Raw genomic sequence first — 25,606 nt, 5'->3', positions numbered from 1 at the left:
GCTCATTCTGAAGCTAGAAAACTGTGGGATCAAATTTTAAGGCAGCCTTATGAGATTTTTGGGCCTCTTATGGCTATTCAAAACCAAATATTTCAGTGGGCAAGTTGAAAAACTTAAATTTTAAGGAGACGTGATACTAGTTTTACTGTATTTCCCCAAAACTCTATGACAGATATGTGCTGAGAGAACTTAGAAGCAAAATTTCTAAAATTGGCAAAGCCATGTTTATTAGGGTTTAATGTTAACCACTGTCCATATTTGAAGTAGTTTATCACTTCCTTCTTTTGAGGTATAAGGTCGGATGTCTTGATGACATTTTTCTGGCAGGTTGATAAAGTTGTAGGCTTCTGATGAAGGACACTATTCAGCAGACTGAATAGAGATCTAAAAGCTTTTGGCTCACACGCTCACCTGTTATCAGTGATTTTCCTCCTTGTACCAAGAAACAGGCTCTTAGATTAAAAAAAATGAGGACTCTGAAATGAAGCTAAATGCAAGCTCTCTGTCCAGCTCAGAAAATATATTAGTAATACATTGTATCTGTCTTACAAAAATTACAGTTTAATTAAGTAGAGTGTTATTATAACTTCACTAACAAGAATATAATCAGAAAGTATCTGTTAAAAGACAATCCTAAACAATCCTTTGGAACTGAAAGAACTAAAAGATCTCCTGTTTTCTGTGAAGCTACCAAGCAATATTTCCATAGTTACATGAATCAACGTCTCTCTCAATAGTGTAGTATTTACACTGAGAACCAAAATGTAAATTAGTTGAATCCATTTCCATTGTTCAAAGTAGCTGAAAAGTGAAAAACAAAAGCTTAAATGAAAACATATAGTCAGAACCTGGAAATTATATATTAATTTTTTGAATCTTTGTATCGTGCTTAAAATATTCTGATAAATATTTACTGCATTTGCATTTGATGCAGCTTGGAAAATCACTATTCTACAAGAAGGATAGTTATATAATGCATTGCAAAGTAATTATAAATACAGGTAGCTTACAGTGGATGAAGATTCACCCCTTGTATTGTATGTAAAGGTATTTATACAGAAACAAACCTTTATAATATTTAATGGTGTTGGAGAACCATAAAGCACATTTTTGAAACGTTCCAGTCCTTTTCATTAGAATAGGTATTTTTGATACATATATAGAATAGGTATGAACTTATATTTTAGTGAAGAAAAGACCTTTCTGATACTGATAGTTTACTAATAGTGTTCCATTTTTATCAGAACAAACAGTAGATTAGATTAATGTAGTTTTTCCTCTTTCTAGAATATGTTCCATCACTTAATTCAAGTGTTTGTATGCTTAAGCTTATTCTGTCCCTAAGAGGGAAATTAATCTTCCAGGCAATGAGGAGTGACCTGGGTAACCCCAGAGAGCAGGGAAGTTGACACTAACCAGTTGAGACTAGGAGTAATCTCATGCTGTGCAGAAGGTCTAAGTGAACAGTCTGCAAGGTTAATGTGTTACTACTTCAAGACAGTGTCCTAGGGAAAAAAATGTAGATAATTAACTGACCCAGAGCCAAAGGCTATTTTGTGTTCCTACTGTCGTTATGATGATAGAGATAGACTAAACAGACTTTCTGTTTTGAGAATCTGTGCTCTGATGAATTATAAAGGCTCAAATCAGAACAGTTCTTGCCTGTGAACTTAATACAGTTTAACAGCAGTAGGGCAGAGGGGTGCCCTGAAAGTCTTACCTGGTGAACTGTTTTTGTCTCTTGATAGCAGGTGTGGTAACTTTGCCTAATGTGCTGGTTTCCTAGCATCAGTGGGACAATGCGCAATGAATTTGCAATTTATATTATGATCAGTATTAATAATTATATCTACAGTCATGTTCTGGTTGAATGGTGGGATGAATATGTTATGTTTAATTAGATCAAAATTTTTGGTAAAAGAATAAGCAGTTGAGCTCTCTAAAGAAAGATTACAGTTGTCCTTTAGGAAGAGTCTAGGACAAAGAGAAATAAAATAATAAGATGCTTTGATTGTACTAATAAGGATGCTAAAATTAAAAAAAAAAAATCCACAGTCCTTATTGTATTCCCTCTCTTAAATACTGAATTGTTTCAGGAACAGCTATCAGCAGTGAAAAAAAAAGATGAATGTTTTGAATCATTTTATTCAGTGTGTGTGTTACCAAAGTAGATTCTGAGTGGTGTCAGAAATTAAAAGCGACCAATATTGTGACATCAGGATCATCAGGTCAATTTACTGATAGACATAATTATTTTTGAGTTAGCAATTGAGAACAGTGGCTTGAAAAAAAATTAGCCTTATTTCAATCCCAAAAAGCCAGAAGTGATGCCCATGAGTCCACTAAAACAGTTACATCTTAATAGTATGGGGGGACTGATGGGACTATTAAGAAGAGTCATCAGTCTTTTTGCCACAGTTCTCATGTGAACATCAAGTCTATGTTTCAAAGAAGGCCTTCTCAGCCATAGCTCTCCTTTGATGGCATATTCACTTATAGCCTTTATTTTTGGCTAGAGGATTAATACAGTGTGCTTTCTGCAGTCTGGTTGTTCAGAAAACAATTTTGAAGATGAAATCCTGAAAAAGAATTAGCTAGGTATGTTTGCTGATAACACTCAGGGAGGGTTTTACCTAAACCCAAGTCCTTGCATAATACTAATTTTGTGCGTTGCATTATACCTTGTTACTGTTTTGTTGAAACCAGAGCAATTTTACAAGTCCACTTGAAGTTATTTCAGATATGGTGGAAATTTATTTTAAATAAATGGCTTGTCCCTATTAAGCTGCCTTCCCAAATTAAGTAGCCTTCCCAAATGATTTTATGAATTTCTGCCTGCAAACTTTCTAAAGGAAGCAAGGGCAAGATAGCACCAAATAGAGGTTGGTAAAATCAAGTGTTGTTTGGAGACTTGTCCATGCCTCCCCAACCCAGCAGCCTGGAGAGCCAAATTGAGAGATATAGGAAACAATGGCTTCAGGTGACAAATGTGTGAAGTAATTTGTGGTTATGGCAAATGCTGATTTCTTCCTTTTCATCTCTTGGGGACAGTGTTAGGAACAAGGTTAGTGTTTTGGAGCTCTACAAGATTTCTATCCTTTTCTTTCTGACTTTCTATGGTAAAAGTTGCTCATCCTGTGGCAGCAAAAATTGGTTCTTGCTGCTTTGTTGTCTTGAACTGGCTTTTCACACTGGCGTGTCACATGGCACAGCTATTCAGACATTTTTCTTCAAAAGTAGCAAGCATTCCATCACTGATACCTGGTCTCCTGCACTGATTAAATGCAAGCACTTTGTTCAGTACAATGCCAGGCCTGTTTAGTCATTGTGCAATGGCAATTGTATAGTTTGTGCACAGTCTGACACTCATACATTTTCCATGTCATGCTGGCACAGATGCATTTGAGTATGAGCTTCCTTACTCACGGTTCATGTCATTGTTCTTATCACAACTAGCTATACTCACATTCTTATGAGCAAATAACATCTCAACAATTATTTCCAGAAACCTCAAATAATGTAAAATAAATACAGGTCAGATTCTGCCACTACATATGCAAAGCTGATTTTTTGATTTGTGAGACATTTATTGTTATTTATTGTTATATCTATTTTATAAAATAATTTCCACCAAAAATGCATAGTATAGATATTGTTCAGACTCTGAAGCTTAAAAAATGCTTAATGAAAGCTACTCCTTCCAGGCAAGAAAGAGTAAAGAAATAATCAGTATATATGATTCACTCAATTTGTTTGCATATATATAATGCACGTTTAATTTTCATCTTTTTGAGGAGGGATCAGTCTATCATAGATTATAGTGCCATTTTTATCTTTATATCTTTCCATTTATAAGAATGATATTTTTTACAGTGGTGGAAAAATGGGTAAGAAAGCCAACTACATCCTGTTTTACCAATCACCAAAATAACTAATTTTAATGCTGTCTATGTATTGTACATTTTGTTTGCTTTTATTATTACATTGAATACTGATGGTAACTATTAAATATATCAATAATAAAATCAGTAGGTTCATTAACTTGAAAGAACCAAATAATCATTCAACTATCACTGTTTTCTGCAAATATTATTGGCCAAATCTTCCACTGATAGATGTGGAATGGCATCACTGGGATTGCAGTAAGATTTCATTTGTTTTCCTTCAGTGTCCTACCAAATAATATGTATAAATTAATGGAGAAAATAGAATTCTGAAAATGTTCTTTTAATTAGAAGGACCTACTTATATAGTTCCTGTCCCTCTTTGTTTAACAAGGTTTTTTCAAAGTCAAGGCATTAAGAGGTTGAAATCATAGTAGAAGGTATCTGGATGCCTTTTTCCTCTTAAGAAGTTGTGACGTATGTTTATTATTGAATTTTGTAAAAAAAACACCCAACTTTTATTTTTGGTTTTCTATTGATTTATTTCTTATGCACAGTATGGAATCACTTTGTCCTCATGCCTTACCTTATTTAAAATAAATAAATAAATAAATAAATATTTTTATTTGTCATTCTCCAAGGTGCTTTTTTTAGTAAAGTGGCTTCACCATAGCATTACCTCTGGGTTGTGTCACTGATGAAGAGAGCTGCAGCCTAAGAAATACAGATTTCCAATTCCATAAGGGCAATGAAGATAAAAAGCCTGAAGAGACCACAGATTTATAGCATAGAGCAAGGCACTGTTTTCTATCTGTTTCTTTATGTGTTGCCTTGTTTGTGGAGCCATTATTACATACTGATTACTGCCAGAAAAAAAGATTCTCTCCATCCTAAATGGTAATTACTGTATTACTGTGTTTCACTCCCATCCCTTTCTTTTGCTCTTTCTGACCATTATCAGCTCTAATTTAGAGTTTTAACATGGCTTTTGGGAAACCTTAATTTCAAAATATTGTTTACATTCCTTAAAATGATGGTCATCTTGTGAATTATGTATCAGCTAGTATATATTACTAACTAATTAACTTAGTGTAACTGTTCATGTACCCATGAGACTGGAGAATGTTAAAATGAAATGCTGACTACAGATTCCTTGAGCTACATGATCTCGGTTGTGTTTAAATTTCTATCCCTTCAGGTGACTTGTCTTTGATTAAATTAAGAGAACATCAGAATCGTTCTCCTGCAAGGAAGCAATAAATACACCCTAATACAAAATAGTGCAATTTGTCTTTTAAAAAAAAATTATTTTCTATACCTCTCTGACATTCTCAAAGCATACCAGATTTTGAGACGAAATTGGAGGGACTGCAAATCACCCTTATTCAACTGACTTCCATTGAGCTGATTTAGGCCAGCAGAAGAGGTCAGAGCCAAGAGCTGTGAATGCATTCAGTCATGAAACAAGTCACTTGCAGATCATTAGGATGGCTTAAAAAGGATCTTACCAAAGTAAATTCTGGCTTTTTTCTTTCTGTTCTTTGAAACTTTGGTATCCACTGAGGTGGCAGTGAGTGAGCTCTCTACTGATGAAAATATTTCAAATGTATTTAAAGGAGAGCAGAGCTCTCACCACCATTTTCCATTAGTAAAATTTTTCCTCTGACACAGATCCAGGCTCATGGGACTGAACGTAAAAGTCAGTCATACAATTCTTGCACTAAGTGATATGGTAGTTACAATAAAAGGCATCCAAACTAGCAAAACTAAATGTAGTGTACCCCTATCTACGTAACACATCCTTAAGGATGCCGATACCTTACGTGATTAGGTCAAATATAACAATATTTTTAAAATGTTAATTCACCTGGTTTTATCTCTGCTTTGAACTGCTCTAATCACCTAAGGACTGTGAGAGTAATCAACAAAAGCCCCCAGAACTCCATCTGTTGTGGATTTCCACATGCTTGTGGAAATGCAAGAGCATGTGCACCTGTAAAAATGTATATGCATATATGCACTTGAGATTGTTCAGTAGCATTGGCTAAGACATTTCTCGTGCAGTGGCATCTTAGTAGTGGATCATAGGATGTTTCAGGTTGGAAAGAATTTCAGGAGGTGTCTGGTCCAACCTCATATTTCCAAACAGGATGCCAATTTCCATCCGGGCTTAACCTGAAGCACAGGGTCAGTGTAAGGCTGGATCTGGGTGAATTAGGACTTTATCCAGTCAGATTTCTGAGGATTGGGAGAAACTGAATATCTTCTATGAGAAGCCCATTCTGTGATCTGAGCAACTCAAACGGAAAAAAGTTTTTGCCAGTCTAAAGCTCTTGCTTGAAGTTATGCCCATAATGTCCTGCATCACACACACCATTGGGAATATTATTGGTCCATCTCCCTGTTTGGATCTGCTCTTTGAGGGTCTTGACCCACCATTTCTTCTCTAGGCTGGCCAAACCCTTATCCTTCATCCTTTTCTCACAGGGTGATTCATCCCCATGAACATCTTGATGGCTGTCTACTGAACTTGCTCCAGTTTATTGATGTATTTATTGTATAGAAGGGTTCAAAACACATTTACACATCTAATATACTGGTGAAACACTTAAATGATTTGGGGAATTTTCCCATCAGTCTGCACACTAAAGCTTATGATACAAGTTATAAGAATAAGGAGAAATTAAATAGCCTTGGTAAAATGAGTTCAAATTGCACTTGGTAAATTGGAACATGAACTGCACAAGATTTTAGCATTCTGCAGAGGAGTTTGGATTTCTTCAAAAGTAAATCTATAACTATAAAATATGTTGTAAGAAAGTAGATGGAAATATTTTAGTTTTGTTCAAGATCAAGACTTTTGACTAGCCTTAGATTCCTAAAATAAGCTAATGGCAATGCAGTGGTTATCATGGGTGGCCTTTCTAAAAATTATAGTATCAGAATACCTAAAAATTCCTGTCCTTCTCATTTCATTTCCAAGTGCATGAAAACAACCAAGCAGGTCCTCATGTCTCAGAATTACAGTGACATGCACACTTGATTAAAGATCTGCTTTTTTTGGGGTGCATACTGCCAGCAGGCTTAGAATACTGTTGATACAGCAATATGTATACTTCCTATCAAGAGAAAGACTTTAACAGTACTTTGCGTATTATTGTTATTATTATTATTATTATTATTATTATTATTACTGTTGTTGTTATTGTTGTTGTTATTACTACTATTATTATTATTATTAGTGTACTTGCACCTAAAAAGGAGAGATTTGATTGATGAGAAAGTGCTTAATCATTAGCATTTTTAAACAGAAGATGAATATCAATCAGGTGCTAAACCAAGCGTGAATTTGGTAGACTCAGATTTATTTGTTGGATTCATCCCCTGTGAGAAATTAAACTTGTTTGTACCATGAATTCTTGATGGCCTTTGGCAGAGGGCAAAGTCCCCCAGATTCTCAAGATTGCTTCGGTTTTAGTCTTTTGAAATACATACTTCAGATATTTTGGTAGAGTATTGAAGGTGTTTTTGTGGCTAAACATTTTTTTGACTACTTTTTAAATTAGACACCTAAAGTATACTGTGGGGGCCTTTTCTGGGTGTTGTTTGTTGCTTAGTCACAGGCATCTTGTTCAGCACCATCTAATTTAGCGTGTCGCAGCCAAGGTAATGCTCAGATTTGCTGGAAAAGCCCTGACAGCATATCTATTTCCCTCAACTCCAAAACATCATCTCCAGACAAGCCTCTTTTCTCTCTTTTCAGCTCTTTGTAGATAACTGTCCTGATTCACACAGGAGGAGCAAGTAGAGCAAATTGATTCTTTCTATCTGAAAGGGACAGGACTGCCCATAAGGGAACTTTTCTTGGCGTTGCTTGCTGTCGCTGTTCTGCCCCGGTGAGGATGGGATGTGTGCAGCTGTGAGAGCGCTGCCAATGGAGTGTGCATAGCCAACCTGCTCCAGAAGCAAGCGTCTATAATGTCCCTAATTTAGCAATTTCAGCAATGAAGCCAATCAGTTCTAATTACTTTGTGATTAAAGAACTAGCTAGCTTCTAGGCTGTGTGAAGAGTACTGGGTAAACTGTCTTCCAGTTTTAGACTGAAATCCCCTTCCAGAAGGCAATCGTCCATGTCTTGTTCATGCCATCAAGCAGTCCATTAACTAGCTGCTTAGTTCTAATTGATGGTGCTTTTATTTTTATCAGGTCCTGAAAAAACACCTTTAATTAGACTAGTGAGGAAATTACAGATTTTCTTCTGTGGAAAATCATGTGTTTCAGCAGGTGTCTACACATCTTGTAGAAGAAAATTATGTTTCACCATCTCCAGTAAATCACATAGGCTTACCTTGACAGCAATACATGATAAAATGATAGCCTATAGCAATCCAAAGTTCTTGAACCCATGTTTTCCATTTTGACTGTCAAAAATTACCTCTTGTCATACAGAAAAATATGAAACAAACAAACAAAAAATTTAATTTTCTATAACCATGTAGCATCTTTCCTACTGGCTACACAAAGTGATACCTATTATTTCTTTACCTCCTCATGCCCTACTTCTTGCAGTGTAATGGGTTCATTAAAATGGGTCAGAGAAGGAAGAGATGGGATAGGGCAAATACGAAAGTTAACGCAACATTTTCTTCAGCTCGTAATATTGAAAAATGTTACTATTGGATCTTTTATATGCTTAAATTCATAGTTGTTCCTTTGCTGAGAAAAGTATGCTTTCATTGCATTCCTTTTTTGTTGCAGTTGAAAAAATTCTCCCACTGCTCCTTCCTGAACAAAACCCACTCTTTTTCACATAAAAATTCTGTCATGAATGCTTCTATCTTGTCTAGCTCTAAAAATTTCCTCTTGCGAGTTTGATACTGTAAAACCCAGCAGCAACTCAGAGTGAAATTATTTTAAGATTCATTATTCCATTTATTTTCATTCTACATTGTTTTTTATTACATTGGTATTGAATTTTTTTACATACTTGTCTCCTTAGCAGTAACATGGAGCCCTGTGAATTAATTAAAATGTGACATATAGCTATTGTCAGTCCTTGCAACAAGTGTAAGAAAATAGAACAACTTAATCTTATTCTCATAGCAGCTGACTAAACAGTAGATAGTATGTGAGTTCCTGTTTTGAACTAGCATATGTATTTATCTTGCACAGCACTAATTCTCTACTAATGAACTACGTAGTTTAAGCTAGTTACACAAGAAAGTCTGTTCAAGGAAGCACTTCAACTTGTTTTCCTAAATGCTTATTTTTGGAGAGGGTAAGTGTTTCCTGTGGAACAAAAAATCTTTTCTTTAGAAGAAAGAAGAAAGATTTCTTTTAGACAATTAGCTGTTAGATCGCTAAAGCTGCATGAGATGCATCCACCTCAGCAACTAGCTGCAAATACACAGAGCTGATGAAAGCTCCCTTCCAGGAGCGACCAAAGATATTCAGTACTTCATGTGAATCATGACTTCAAAACACTTAGTCTGAGTGGGAATTCACAGTACATTCCAAATCTATATTTAAATTCTCTGCATCAAAAAACTATAAAATATTCATTGCAGAAATGGCCCTGTTAGAATTTTGCTGCCCCTTAGCTTGCAGACTTCAAGCCAAGCCAGAACACACATCCAGCCCACATTACCTTCATGATAATTCAGCCCAGCACTCTGACATCAGAAGAGGGACTCTTACATAAATCTCCTTCCATTGAAGGAGCTCCAGCTGAAGAGGCCTTGAATTGGTGATGAAAAGGGCACCAAAAAACCATCTTAATCTGCTACTTTGATAAACAGCAGACTACAGTTTGCAACCTGCATTGTTCTGCTCTTTTGGAGCTTTTCATCAAACTAAAGAAAGTTGCTTAAACCTCTGTTTAATTGCAGTTAATATGATTAGTTTAGATGTTGCAATATTTTTGGTGAAGACTTGGTGCAGCTTTACTCTTTAGTCTCCAAATAGACTCATAACAGAGTGGCCACAAATGCTTCAGGAAGTGATATTTGGATACCTATTTTTCTATAGATAATTCCAAAAAGTGCTTTTTAATTGCAAGGAAGTCCTTTCTTAAGCATGAACTCAACAGAGTTTGTAACTAAAAATAGTACTCCTGAGGACAAAAGTCCCCTCAGTTGCTTGTCTGAACCTTAGTTTTAAAAGCTCTTATGGTCAATAAGCAGAAGAAAGGATTTTTATACATACTGCTGTATGTGCTGAAGGTCCTTCGAGTTGAAATGCTAGCAGAAAATTAATAAATTCAGTTGCTTGTACTGAATCTTTACTCTTGCTGATAGCCTTTGCTGTAGACTTTTGCGTAGAATTGCTTGCAGCCTGTGGGGTTTTAAAATGGTACCAATTATTTTAACCTATATTCCTGGACTAGTTACACTAGCAGTTTCTTCCATAGATAGAAATTCCCATGGGTAATTTGTGTTAGAAAATGTAGATCCTATGTCCATACTTACCTTGAGACATAATTTGTTTCACACTTCAGAAATTCAGCAAAATATTTTGCCTATTCATGCTAACACTAATACTGACAGTATTCTGAGAAATAAAGCACCTAAAGTTTGAACAACATGTAAAATGTTTTCGCTAAGGTAGTCCTGTTTTAGCAAACACTAAGCAAGTTTTGCCCTTTATATTCATGTTACTTTGTTCAGAAATAACAAAGTTAAAACTTTTGAAGTGGTTTCATTATGAAAAATGCATCTATTTTTATATTTAAAACATTTTTCCTGTACTGTTTTCATTTGGTGAAAAATCACTAAAGCAACATTTCATATTCACAAATCAAGCTGAAAAAATTTTATGTTGAAATTCTCTATTTTTGCTCATCATTTTAGATTTGAAACATAATTTCATGTGTTGCTATATACTTATATATGTACAGTAAAATCTTAAATGTGACAACTATATATATTGACCTTGTGCATTCAGTTTTTACTTTTACAAGTAAGGAAAAATAGATATAATTAGAGGATTTAAATAGTGTCATACTGTAATAAGATAGAAACTACCTAACGTTAATATGTGCTAAAACTAGACGTATAGAGGAATGAAAGAGACAGTGGATGACAAATACTTCTAAATGATATATGGCATGAAATCTGCAGAAGTATAAGTGTCAAGTAAAACTGATAAATCTCTGATTTCAGTGTCTTTACTAAAATAAAAACAGGAGAAGCAAGAGGGGAATGATTGGTATTCAAATGACCATGTAAATATTTAGGGAACCTTCAGAATACAGTAACCATTCAGTAAACATTATACAGAAATCTTTGGAAAAGTTGGTTTACTCTCTGGCTTAAAAGCTGCACAAAATCTAATGAAAGCTATTATGATGTCAGATTTATTAATTGCTCTACATCCTTGCTTACTGATGAAATAGTCTCTATCCCTTCTATTTAGACTTCCAAATTATCTTTTTTCTTGCAGATATTTTCTGCTTTCAGATTGTCAGACACATTGTAGTCAGAAAGTGAACCAGTACACATGAACAGATCTCTACTTTTGTAGTTTCAAAGCTGCAATCTGTTCATAACAAGGAAATAGAACTTTGGAAAATTTTATACACAGTATTAAGTTCTGCTCATACTGAATGTTATGTTCCAACTTGGGCAATTACATAAATACTGACTGGTAATGTGCCTGACAGAAATATTGCTTATTCTGTATTCTTTTATACACATTTTCTTTTAAATGCATGGTGTGGTTCTTAGTGTGGTTGGCTAAGGAGACAACATATCCTATGTTGTCTCCTTCTTATTTTAATGCAGACATTAGTGTTTAGCTTAACATATTCATCATAGCAGATCTTGGCTCAGCAAGATAATTTACACAACACTGTCACTGCTAGATGTAGCAGACTTGTTTATTAAATGTATGAGAATTCTGAGTGCCTGTGTTCCCCAACTCGGTATGCTGTTTCAAGGAGCAATAATTAAGCAATATTAAGGCACTAATCAGGATAAGGAAAAAAATACAGAATCTTCTTTTAGTAATGCAGCCTTAGTTTCCTTTCCTAAGAGAAAACACTAGTAAATGTTGCATATAGTAATAGGAGCAAAACACTGCAATATAACCATGATAATGGTTTAACTCAAATTTGGTATATATTACTGTGCATTTGGTAGAAGTGTTTTGCTGAAACAAGTGTCCGATTTACTGTGAAAGTCAGGAAAAAGATTATATTTCCAATGAAAAATGTAGGCAGGCCAAGAATTTTTTAGATGCTTCAGTTACAGGGTGAAGCAAAAAGAAAAGTTAGTTTTTCATTATGGTGATGTTAAAGTGAAAATTATTGGAGCATATTCACTTAATGTGAAATATACTTTTTGCTATTTTGTATTTAAGAAGTGTTTAAAATATGTGAAGTTTCAGTCCAATTCTGAATATGAGATTTTTTAAAATATCTGTATAATTCTAGGGGTTGAAAAACCTTTTTTCTCAGACTTTTTCTAATTTGTCTTGCTGTCTTGTAGGTTTTTTTTATTTTTTTGAGTTGGGATTTTTGTGAGTCAGTGTAAAGGGGCATAACCCCGCAAAAATTACATCAAGGGACAATTCTCTAAATCACAAATCCACATTCATCAGTTCTCAGAAAACATCAGACAGTTAAACTGCTTCATTTCACTGTCTCTGCTTCTACATTCTCAATTTTCTTTTTGGAATGGCTGAGAAAATTGATATAATCCTTGGCTTCCTCCCTGAATTGCTTCCTAAACTGACACCACACTATTACAGAGAAGCTGCAGGTTTTGTGATGCTCTCTGCCAACTAACTCATGCATCACTGTTACCATACAGCTATTAGAAAACTCAACTCCCCCACCATAAACGTATATCATGCCCTTAAGTTCCAGTAACAGAAGATGATGATCTGCATTATTTGTTCAGGGAGATCAAACTCTATAATGTGTGAGGAAAACAGCTGAATAATCGGGAAGACTTCAAAAGGAGCAACATATGCTCCTGGTGCTTCCTGCTGAGCCTGCTGCAATGGCTTCATTACAGATGCTGGCTTTCTGTGGAATAAACTCTTTCTGCAAAGGTGGGGAGATCTAACCAATTCTGACAAATAGAGGATCATCATGCCTGAGCTAAAGAGTGAGAGACCACTCACAAATTATGGTGTTTTAGTTGTGATCGGGATTGGCCCACAGAAACGATCAACTGAACACAAAATTTATTGTTGACTTTGCTTGCTTCCAAGTGCAGCTTAAGTAAAACTGTTTTGAGAGCCAAGAAATGGGGTTAAATAATTTAGCCATAAGTAAATAATGTGAATTGCAACTATGTTAAAAAAAAAAAAGTCTTACTAGATATCCAAATTCCAGACTAGTCAAAACAGAAGTTCGGAAAAATACCCCAACTGTTGCAGAGATGGTCCAACTGTCTTTGAGCAGTAATTCTGCACATGTGTATATTAAAAAGGCAAGTAAAGAAAGGCAAAAGGAATAAAAGCTGTTCATGAGAAAGCATCCTAAGACCATTGTAATTTTTTATCCCCTCTTCCACATTACTTGTCCTCCCACCATTATCCTAGAAAGATTTCTAGGAGGGGAAAAAGGAAAGGAGGGGGGAATACAGGCTCTAGATAAAGATCTTTCCTTGCTGGTGACAAATCCACAGTTAGGAGATTCTTGGCCCTCCTTGTCCCTGCTATGCAAACTTTTCTCTGTAGCTGAAGCACAAGACATGCCAGCCTAATATTTTGTTTTGTTCTGTGTTTTTCTTTAACATTTTACTTTTCCTGATAAATATTGATTTTGACCAGGCTTATCAAATGTAAGAGTAAGATACATAAATCAAACAGTTGTCAACACAAAAATAAGTGGTTCAAAATAGCATAAAGGTTAATCTATAGTTGGCAGTTGAGTTTGTAAAGTTGATATATAATATGCTCATTTTTATTATTAGTCCATTAATATTATTCCATTGCTGGGTGTATCAATAATCACACAGAAAAATCTCAAGTATAATATTTTTAGGTTAGCAAAAGATCTAGCTATAACAGATGATGATGAAAAAGTACTTTCCATTCTAAGTGAAAGACTATGACACATTACAACAAGTGAAAGTTTTAAAAAAGAATATTTCTATAATTTCTACCTGAGAGTTTTCAGAGAGGAACGTTGGAAGTTTTCTGTGTTTTTAACTTTGATTTTTGTAAGATTTTGAGAATTAGTACCCCAAAGTAAAGGAAGAAGGCTTACAGTGAGCCATTATTTGAACTGAGAATGACAAGTGATCTGTGCACTTTTGTTCCAATCAGTTCTAGACATCGAGAAAACAATAATGAAGGAGATTGATGAAGAAAAAAATGGCCATTGACTAGAGGTTAGGAGACAATACCTTGAAGCATGCTCCTATTTCCTATGTGGAACTCTAGCTTTGTGTTCATACTGTCTTGTTTGCAGTATTTTTCTAACCCTGGAACACGAATAATTGATGATTATTTTGCCAGTATTATGATACTATTCCTATTCACATTGCATCCCCATACCAGCTGTCTCTTCTCTTCTAAACTATGGAGCCCTTCTCCTGCGTCCCAAAACTCTCTAGTGCCCAAAATATTTCTCAAACCATACATACTCACATCATTGCTCCAATTTGAAGCTCTAAACAGCTGTTGTATACAAGATCCTTGACTTCAGCCTTTTGTTTTCAAGTAACATAAATTAAGATTTTAACTAAATATATGGGCTGAAATCTAAAAGATTTCAAAATAATTATGAGAGATAATGTAGGCTGCATTTTTACATAAATTACTTTCAATAGTACAAAATAGAAACAGATTTGTGAGACAGAAGGAATGGAATTATTCTGAAATGTTAGGAGAACTAGTGATTTCCAGAAACGGGGCAGTTAAATAAAAGGTATTTTTTCCATCTATGTCACAAGTTACAAGACAGGTATATCCATTTGCTTTATTTAGAATTTTTTGTATTCTTAAGACAAAAATTGCTAGGAACTTCGCTCTAAAGTTTTCCTACTGTCATGGACTTACATGCATGCAGAAGTTATTTCTACATGTGCTTTAAGATTATAATTGAGAATAAGTTTTCTAAAACTTGGATGAATTATGCAACATTTATCACCCAGCAGATTATTGCCCTGATGTTGAGATCAGTAACTTAAGTTTAAGTGTTTAAGATATTTGTTTCTCTCTCACAGGTGATATCATCACCCATGTATGCATTCATTACCTCAACTATCTTACATTAATCTTTATTTACTTACTACATGATCTTATGTTTTAATGAAGATACATTTTAATTTATTATTGTAAAGGCCTGATTTCTATTGATTATGTTCCCTGAAATATCTCGATTCCCAATTCATACCCATGGAATTGACAACCTGTTTCACCTTCTTCCCCCTCAGACTGGTAGCCCCAGTCACATCCCTAAACACTTAATCCATGTCTCACGTTCCTACTGTTATTCCTACTGTTATGCTTCTTATCTTTCCCATCCTGAGTCACACCATCCTGAGCGGGATACACATTTTTTTCCTGCAGCATAAGAAATGCAGGATGAAAAGGGGAAATGATGTGCAGGTATGGAGGCAATACCTCCAGCCACAGTCCAGCTTGTCACTCTTGCTCAGGAGTTGCAAGAGTACCTGTAGCAACTCTTTCACGTTTACAGGCTTTATGGGATCATTCCTGTGGTTTGCTTTAGTGTTCCCAAAAGAGGTTTCCAATGGATTGATCCAGGAACAGCTGGCATTTCCTGGGCTAATGTCATTGCTCTCCTAGATCTTCTCAAGCCCAAGATGATAGCACTCATACTTACGTCTACACATTTTCTTCATTGGTCTTGACATCCTGCTGATGTCAGATTTGCCCTTTTCAACAGTTGGATTGGGAGACCTACTGGAAAACATCATGGCACATTTTCCTGGATTTCTGTGGTTTTGGTGATCGGGAAGAGATGTTCAGGAATTGGTGAGCCCAATTCTTGTCTCAGTTCATAGGTCTGACCACTACAGGTTCGAGAACTGAGAATACCTTCTCACTCTATTTGATAATGACACAGCGTAAGCAATTTTTCCAGAGGAAAACCTGTAGGATAAGAAATTGAAGAGATCATTAAAGAAACATTAAAACATTTATTTTATGAGCTACAAATTTTTATGTTCCTTCAAGTCACCAATGTGTGCAGAATCATGCCTTGTAGAGCTGAGTCAAGCTATAAATGAAACAATTACTACTCAGCATACAAGTCTGAAGAAAAATTATAATAATGTCTTCCAATCAAGTAATATTAATCTGTAGGAGCTGACCATATTTATGGCTTAGACAATAAGCATCATTTTGTTGTTATACATTAACACCTATTTAGAGCAGTGCAGTGTAATTTAAGTTGATGAGTTCTTGTCATCCTTATGAATTGTTAGTTTAGATGTTTAGGAATTCCAGAAAGAGAAAATGAAAAGTCAGGGAGAAAGAGCATATAACCCCATTTGCTGTGTTTATTTTAGTTATACAAAGCACAGAGACTCCTCTTGCCTTTTGCCTTCTGGCTTTGACTGATTTAAATATGATAATTCTGTGATGATCCTTACCCCTTTGTATTTATAGAAACATATTCAGCCCAAATAAATGAGTTTTTCCTCTATAATTTATGTGATAAATTAGTTTATAGTAATAGATCTGTGAAGAGTAAAGGTAAACTCTTTGCTATGGAAGAAATTAATGCAAAGATTTTTATATTCATTTGAACTACAGTACAACATAGAGAAGAATAAAACTCTTTTTTCCACTTTTAAAGTCTGTATCACTTACTACAATATACTTTCTTAAGTCTTTGCACCCGTTAGTGTTTTATGACTTAGAATTTATTACAGAAAATATTTCCACTCTGTTTTTCACCAACTCTCCACCCCTCAGCATACACATACATCCATTTATGTAATGGGAATGACATTTATCTTGACAATAAAAGTGAATCTCGTTTTAACCTCTCCTGTCCTGACCATCCTGTTTAGAGAATGTGGAAGCTCTGGGAGTGTGTCCAGGTTACTGACTGCTCTGTGTCTGCAGCAGTTCCGTAAACTCTGTCCTTCACTTGTCCCACAGTGTTAACAAGGCAGGAACAATTAAAGTGGAGAGTGTGAGCTCTACCCATCGTTTGCTGTTGGAAGGCAGTTACCAAATGAAATCAGTCAGTAAATTTGTAAACTAATTAAGCTTCATGTTTTCCATCCTTCATGTCTTCTTTTATGTCTGGGCAGTACACTGCGACTAATTGTGTAATTTTCAGCATGTTCAAGGAAAGATTTTTCCTGTTTATTTATTTGCAGTACAGTTGCATTATTCACTAATTATTTGTCATTCATTAGACAGCATGTCTTAAAAATTGTCTGTAAAGCTAGTTGTGCAAATCACAAAAATGATCTCTGCCTTCCTCTTCAAATGGTTTTTAGCTTTTCAAGAAGTAGTGATTTTATTTTTTTAACTAATCCCTCAGGAGAAATAACAGCACACCATGATTTTTCAACGTTATCTATCTCTTCCAGTGCTCAGGGGTGTTTAAAGCCAAAGCACTACTGCTTGTCAGATTACAGATTTGTTCATATGTTATTACTGGAGTGCAAGATGGAGGTACTGAAGTGCAGCGGACAAACAGAAGAAAGGCTTCTGAGTAAAGGCTTTTTTCCCTTGTCATATGGGCTTGCATACTTTGTCTAAAGAAAGATCTTTAAAATATCTGAAAGATACGAGATTTCATGTTGATTCTTTACTTAAAATATAATTTTTCTGAGTTTTGTTTTTAACAATTTCACTAATAATACCACCTATTAACTTAAAACTTCCCTTGTACATGTACATAGATGATCAATTTGGGCAATTCCTGCAGAATAAAAAATTATATGATATATTGATTTGCTCTGTGTTCTCTCTGAAGGATAAATGTCCCTGTAGGAAACAGCAAAGAGTACACTGTTCTCAACATGAAGCATAACTCACTAGTAAATAGAGAAAAATGTCTTAGAATGAGCACTTTTCACTATGGAGACAGATGGTCACATCACTTGGCAAGTATTCAGCTTTTTTCCCTGAGATGTTTAAATAATGTTTATCAAACAATAGACAGGGATAAAAATCAAGATAGCCTTAAATTTATCTAAAACAGAACAGCAGGCTGCTCTAGAGCTGTCCTATAAATAACAATAAACAACTCTTGAATGAAAATCAATAAGGTGGAAAGAGATTTTTTCTACTGGACTGTAGAAATACATATATCTACATATCTTTTCTTGTAATGAAATGTTCTGTCCTCTTTCCTAGCCCTGAAATCAACATACTGTTTACATACCTGGCAGAGTGTACAATGATTAGAGGCAAAACCAGATGGCCATATTTTTCCTTGTCTTGTTTATTTAGGTAATGGATAGACGAATCCTGACTTTACCTGTCAATCCAGCTGTAATTATTCACGTTCCAGTGTGAATTCTTGCATCAAGTGCTCATGCAGGTACAGCCTTGTGCACACACAAATAGAAGTAAACTCTTTCTCTTTCTTCTGCAGGCTTAGAAAGAATTGCGAGAGATTCAGCCTATGAACAAGAAGGAAAAGTTCAGTTTGTCATTGATGCAGTATATTCCATGGCCTATGCCCTGCACAACATGCATAAAGATCTCTGTCCTGGATATATTGGTCTGTGCCCAAGGATGAGCACAACTGATGGTAAAGAACTACTTAGCTATATCCGAGCAGTAAATTTTAATGGTAAGTTACATGTATTCTTTTTTTGCCCCTCTCTTCCTTAAATGTTCCATAAGTGACAAGTGAGGTTTTATTCTTTATATAGGATACTTCAAGGCACAGTGGAAAACAGGATTAGAAGCAGTTCTCATTTAATCAGAACTGTGAGTTTTTCCACCTGCTCCAAAACCTCCAGTGTATTTTTCATCTTAATATTTTTCATCCTAACATTAAGCTGCTCCCAAAAGAGGCAGATGTTAAAAATATGAATCTGTCGATCAAAATATTCCAGTGAAAAGCTGCTATTATGGAAACAAATTGAGTACTTGTACAGTCTTATTGACAGAGTAAAATCATTTGATAGTGGTTGCTTATGTGTTTGCAAGAGAAAGAAGTAAAAAAAATGTGCCCTTTTGAAAATCTCCTTTTTCTGAAATTAATTAATAATTTCCTTACATAAGCAAATATTGAAATTACTTTCAATTTACATATTTAAATTTCAATTAAAACACTCACTAGCAGTTTCAACTTTTCCATTTCATTGTTTTTGACTCAGTAACTTAATGAGCTTAAACAAAACTACAATATATATTTTTAAACAAGACTACATAATATTCTGTCGAACTCAGATCTGCCTGCTGGGCAAATGTAGTTACTGGTGCTTATGCTGTTAACAGTAGAGGCCTATAACAAACAGGATTAATTGATGAATGTAGGTTTGAAATGTGTAGCACATACTTGATGGTGAAATAAAGTTGCCAAAACCCTAAATTATTTCTTTAGAAGTCATAATGATTGTAGATAATATTTGCCATTATTTTACAAAGAAATTGAGTGATGTATTTTACTCTGTTTTGGTTGGTTTTTTTCCTTACTTGGTGGTAATTCATGTACTACCCATGCCTTCTAAATATGCAGAGAAAAGCACTCTCTATCACAATTTATTCCAATGACCTCAGCTGCAAGCACTTTTGAAAAAAGCACAAGGTCATTTTGAATTTAACTTCTGAGTTAAAGATTTTTTTTTGCTTTAGGTAATACACCAGACCATTTGGTTGATACAAATGTTGGTTATAGTTCACAGTTTTTTTCTTCCTATGCAATTTTAATGAAAAGGGAATCCCTGCCTCCAGGAATATAAAGTTAAAAGTCTTAACGATTTTTTAGTGATTTTAAAGAACATCTGGAACATAGTATCTTGTTGGAAAATGGGAAATACTGTGATGATGAAAAAGGTAGGCAGGCAGCGTATTGTAAGGTTTGCAGTGATAATTACCTACATTTCCAGTAGACTTTTTTCTGCGTCTGTGTTGTTAAAGAACAAAGTGATCTATTTTCGTTTGGTGAGCATGAAAGTTTAGCATAATAAGATAAGCTGTACATTTTTATATGAAAGCTTCCACTCCCTAGATAATTATATTTCATCAATACCTGTCATAATTTCTGTTGCTTACTCTAAGTATGGCAATAAATGGAGATGAAAGCATTTTGGACCCTAACAAAAATGTATTTGATTTTGAAACAATGATTTACTGAAAGAGAGGGGGAAAAAAGAAGGAAGAAAAAGAAACATTTTTATTTGAGGTTAATTTCCTTTCCCATGGGATATGTTAAATATTAATATATGTACTAGGCTAGTCCACATTATGTACCAGTGTACCAGTTTTTTGGGTGCGTTTTATGCCCAACCATTTTATTTTCTTAGTCTTGCATTCAGAGACATAAGAAGAAGATGGTCTTAAACACTTTGCCTTTTCCTATTAATCCACAATTCCTCTTCTTCAAGGCAGCACTACTGCTGTGTCTGACAGAGGTGAATAAGTTACAAGACTTCTTGTGCTGGGAGTAAATAGTAATGCTGTGTGTCAGTTTTGATGTGCATCCTAGCCTCAAACAGTAATAATGTCTTATATTAAAAATTAACTGATAAATGAAAGGAAAATCCTGTTTTTCTTAGCCATTCAAGATACAATTTTTCTATCCTGGCAATCACAGGATCACAGCAGATCTGAAGCTGGCAAGGACCTCCACCTACTCCAATCCTCTGCCTAAATCAGGATCAGCATAATCAGGTTATTTATGACCATGCCCAACCAGGTTTCAATCTGCATTGGTGGGAGATCGTCCAGAATTGTCTCTGAGTAGTCAATACAATATATAATTATGTTTGCAGTAAAAAAAAACCAAACCAAAACAAACAAACAAAACAAAACAAAAAAACCAAAAAACCAAAAAAACCCCAAACCACAAAAAAACTGGCATTTTTGAGACAGGCAGTTTTCCCTTTTCTTCAGTATTAATTTTCCTGCATGATCCTACCCTTATGCATATTAAACCAACTTGTCACCTCACTTAATTCAGTATATCCCTCTTCACTCATAGTAGTGAGGAGGTTCAAATCCAGTTAATATGCTTATACATTCAACTTAGTGGTTTTCACCTCACAAAGGGTGATCTCTGTCTTATGGAGGGTGTTTGCAAGGGTAGAGAAAACACACATATTTCTGTTTATTGGAGTAACTGATTTGCTTTCAATAGCAAGAAATCACTTTGAAGAGTATTTATTTTTGTTTACTTAGTTTTTTTAATTACAAATTATGAAGATTTGCTTCCCTGAAGGATTAATCTGTATAATATTCCATGACACCTTCATGGCTGAAGGGTGATCATAACCACCAGAGCACAATGAACTGATGTGATTGATAAGACATTTGTTTCTGCTTAGATATTCTTTCACTTGTATGCTAAATGCAGAAAATCTCATAGCTCATCATGGTTTTAAATGGAATAAGACTTGATTGGTAATAGAAATAAAGAAATTTATTCGTACACAAGAGTTACTGCTGACTGTGGATTCCTGTTTTACTGTTGCCTGTGTTTTTCATAGGAGACCTAGGAAAGAATGGTCTCTAGACTCAATTAGTTTTCATTTAAAATGGACATTTTAAAATCAATTTAATTTAATAGGAAAATAAACTTCTAACACGTAACTAGTACTGTTTATATCTGTGTACATCTAAAGTGTTTTTAAATGAAAACAGAAAAGCAGTGTTCTGAGATATGGCACACTTAGTACCTTGGGTTCTTGATGGTTTTAGTAGACCATAACCAGCCCATCTGTTTCTTTGATCAACAAATATTTAGACCTTTTGAAAGTTTCATGGTTCTATTTATCTTCCTTTTTCCCAGGAAAAAAGTGAATATTATCATTTCAGATGTCCTTATTTTAATAAGTTGCCACATTTTGAAAGATTTTTCCTATCACTCTTTGTATGAGATATTTATGCAAAACTGATGTTTTGTAAAGAGAAGAGTTTTTCTGTTAATTAGGTTTATAAATGGTGATATGCACAATAGTGTAATTCTGTAATTTAGTGATTCAGTATGTTCTCCCATCACATTACTCTAGTGTTCTCATTCTACTTAACTTCATTATTCTATCTACAAAACAAGCAGGTGTTTTCTAAGAGTTTCTACCCTGGCATGTGCTGAGTGCTTCATGAGGAGTGTTCTGTTGAATTCAACATAAGTGCTCATCAGTTAACAGGAACAGGACTTGAGCATGCATTTGCAGTGGATGGAAGTGTTTCAAAGGTGGTTTTGTTTTGATTTTAAGAAAAAGTTTTATATTTGTACTTCTTTCCAGGCAAAGAATTGCATGGATACAGTGCTATAATAAAACCCTCTTTCTTCCTGCCACCTCTCTTTTGTGGGTGTGTGTGTGTCTCTCCTCCCAAACTGTCTTTATAGGCAGTGTAGGGTAGCTGTTTTTTGCCTACCTTTAGTTATACATTTGTATTTATATTTTCATTTACACATTTTTGAACTTTTAGGGATAAATGTAACTGCAACAAAATGGATTTACAGATATTGCAATATGCGTTTTACACTTACAAAGGTAAGGGCAGTACTTGACCTCTACTCATATACTTGAAAGGAAACATCTTATTTGCTTAGGTGGGCTATTTATCCTGGGGGTTAATAGGGATACTTGGTAATTTGACTTTTTTTATGTAAGCAGGGATAATTGAGAATGGAGCAGAGAATAGGTGGAAGCACTGCCTCCCCTCTGCCAACAATACTTAGGTAAATGTTTTCTTCTTCTTCAGGAGGTCACTTCAACATCACTTCCCTCTCCTGGTGAAGAAAAAACTTGAAATATATTCTAAGTGTGCAACCTTTTTTTTTGTCTTCTCTGGACAAAGGACAGCAACTATATTGCTTTCTCAGATTTTGTGACAAATCTACAGTAACACTAGAACAGGCTGCTTGAAAAAAGTTGTGGAATCTCCATCTTGGAGAGACTCAAAACCTGGCTGGACACAGGCAGCCTCCTCTAGCTGAGCCTGCTCTAAGAAGAGGGGTTGAACTATGTTTAGAGTTCCTTGGCCACCTCAGTCTTGCCGTGCTTCTATAATATTACCTGGACTTGAAAGAAAGTAAAATATTATCACCTAACCCTGCTTTACAGTGTTTTACTTTATTCTTCTGGAACTAATTTCATAGTCTGAGTGCACGAGAAAGACTTGCTGTTATTTGTTTTTTAGATATGTTAATTTAATGCCTTTGAGAAAAGATTAATTTTAGCTGAACACATAGAGACACACTGCAGCATTAACCCCGTTTAGAAAGGGAACATCAAAAAAATTCATCCTGAAGGGGCAGAATAATACCAGAGAATGAGAATAAAAGAACAGAAGCTAGCAGGCTAACTCAAAATAAGGTGTTGACTAAAATAAAAATTAATGATCACTCTACATTGCAATATTTTTTTCTGAGAAAATAGCATCTATACAGAACATTTAAAGAAACCCCAGAAGAATGAGATTTTTCATAAAAAATTTTAAACCCTCTAGCGAATCATTATTGTGGAATCAGCTGTTTACAAAAATTAATCTTCTGCTATCTTTTGAAGTTGCTAAGACATCAATCTATGCAAAAAGTCTCTTGACTTAATATTCAGCTCAGACTGTTTTAAATGTTTTCTTCAAGAAAGCTGACACCTCTCTATTCTTTCACTGAGTACAAAATTTGCATTCTCAAATCATTATTTATCATTAAAACAGAAGCTTTAAAATGGTGCACTTTTAGGCTGATAAGTTTTGACATTTTTCGAGGCATTAAGCACAATAGAACTAAATGTCCCACTTAGAATGTACTGGTGCTATGCTCCTCACTCAGGTTTTTAAAATTCCTCCTCTCAAGTCTACAACTACCCACAGAGAAAAAAACCTTTTAAAAATAGTTTAAATTGGGCACATCTTGCATTTTTTTGCAAGTTATGAGTTCTTATAGGCAGCTCATAATTTAGAACTTTTTACTGTCAGAAACACTTAGGATAATAGGATGCCACTGCTACCATTTTCTGATAGGGTCAAAAAACTATGTAAGTATAATGTGAGATAATAGCAGATGAGTAGATCAGATATGGACAAATAAGATTAACCATGAGTTGGGAAGGGCTGAACTCTGCTGACCTTGCTAGGACTCACTGTGGTTTCACAAATCTGTACTGTGCTGAAAAAATAGATAGAGCTTTCAGCAGGAGGAGTGGGAGTGGCAAGGGGAATGTCTACTGGAGTTTTATTAAGATCAGTGATGTTACCTGTATCACATGTCATAATTCTATGTAATATTTTAGAAATCTTGGCGGTACAGGGAAATGTTTGAAAACATGACTAAAGTTTAAACTAGCATAGACCTGAATCCATAAAATTCAATTCAGGATTCTTTTCATGTACTTTTCCATAGTTTCACAGGTGTCTGACTTGGTTTGCAAGTGCACTGGGGACTATGGCACACCATTTTTAACAAAGAATCCTGATGTCTAGTTTCCCGAGCCTTTATGTTAAATGAGTTAAAGAGTTGTTACCAGTGTTAATTTATTATTAGGAATTAGCAGGGAATGATTTCAAATAAATTCTGCTTTGGTATGCTAATTATTTTAATGGAATTAATCCAGGTGGCTGTACAAGAAACTAAAATTGCAGAGTGATCTGAATCACTCTTAATGGATTTAAGTAATGTACAGCCGTAATGTAAGCAGGCACAGCAACCAGAGCTTGCAGCTGCTGTGATTTTGAGGAACATCACGAATCCATGTGATTAAAATCAGTGATTATGAAAATTCTTGGTGTGAAATTAGAATGTAGAACCTGAAAGCAAATGCAATTTATAGCTGTGCTTTTCCTTATGTACAGATCTTAAGTACTGATTAATTGAGCAATATATATGCTCCACATACAAAATTTATGATGCAGAACTTGACTGAGGTCAATTCTGTTTTTAGAAACAAGGTCTAATTCATAAGGCATTTTAATAATTAATATATAAGGGATGGGGATAAAGGATTTACTCTCATTACTCAATGAAAATTGATTTGCATCTCTTGATAGGTAAGGATATCCAGATATATCCTTTCTAATATGATCAAGTGAAAAACTCAAGCTGTAGCAAGGAGGCAGAACAAATTAACCCTTGTTATTCCAAGCAAAAAAGTATCTGAGTGCAAAGAAATTGTGTTTTTTGCCTCTCAATCTGTGTAAGAAACATCACAGTTTCACTTCTGTAGCATTTTTAAGCCCTTCAGAGATCCTTACCTTTATTAACAGGAAGAAGGCTGACAATTGTTTTGAGGGAAGCAATACCTTGGAAAGCTTCCTAACTTGAGTGTTTAAATTTAAAATCTCCTCCTAAATCTATCAAATCAAATGAGAATGTTTGTACAAATTTCTAATTTTCCCACTTGTTGATTTATGACTTGTTTGGTAATACAACTGTTCTGCAAGCCATCAGGGCAGATGTGAGGGGAAATTGATTGATTTTAATACCTCTGTAACTGAATAATATGAGCCTTTTTATTTTCCTACAACATTTACTTAAAAATGAAATAAGACACATCAGAGAGAATATAGAAGAAAAAAGGGAAAAAGATTTCATTTGATAGTATAAACAAGCTGCATTTATAATTAATTTGTGTAAAAAGTGATCTACACTACAAACT

General features: G+C 34.8%; 1 protein-coding gene across 2 annotated transcripts in view; it reads left to right on the top strand.

The window, feature by feature from the left end:
- GRM8 (glutamate metabotropic receptor 8) overlaps positions 1–25,606 on the top strand; it is a 313,712-nt gene that overhangs the window by 174,458 nt on the left and 113,648 nt on the right. For both annotated transcript variants that reach the window (XM_088165752.1, XM_088165753.1), the window contains exon 8: positions 18,427–18,627. In XM_088165752.1, the coding sequence (XP_088021878.1) occupies positions 18,427–18,627 (201 nt within the window). The remainder of the gene's footprint in view (positions 1–18,426; positions 18,628–25,606) is intronic.

Source organism: Sturnus vulgaris, chromosome 5 (genome assembly GCF_052056855.1).
Source record: "Sturnus vulgaris isolate bStuVul1 chromosome 5, bStuVul1.hap1, whole genome shotgun sequence".
NCBI lineage: Eukaryota > Metazoa > Chordata > Aves > Passeriformes > Sturnidae > Sturnus > Sturnus vulgaris.
Note: the sequence above shows the minus strand (reverse complement) of the source record. Positions and strands in the feature narration are given on the sequence as shown.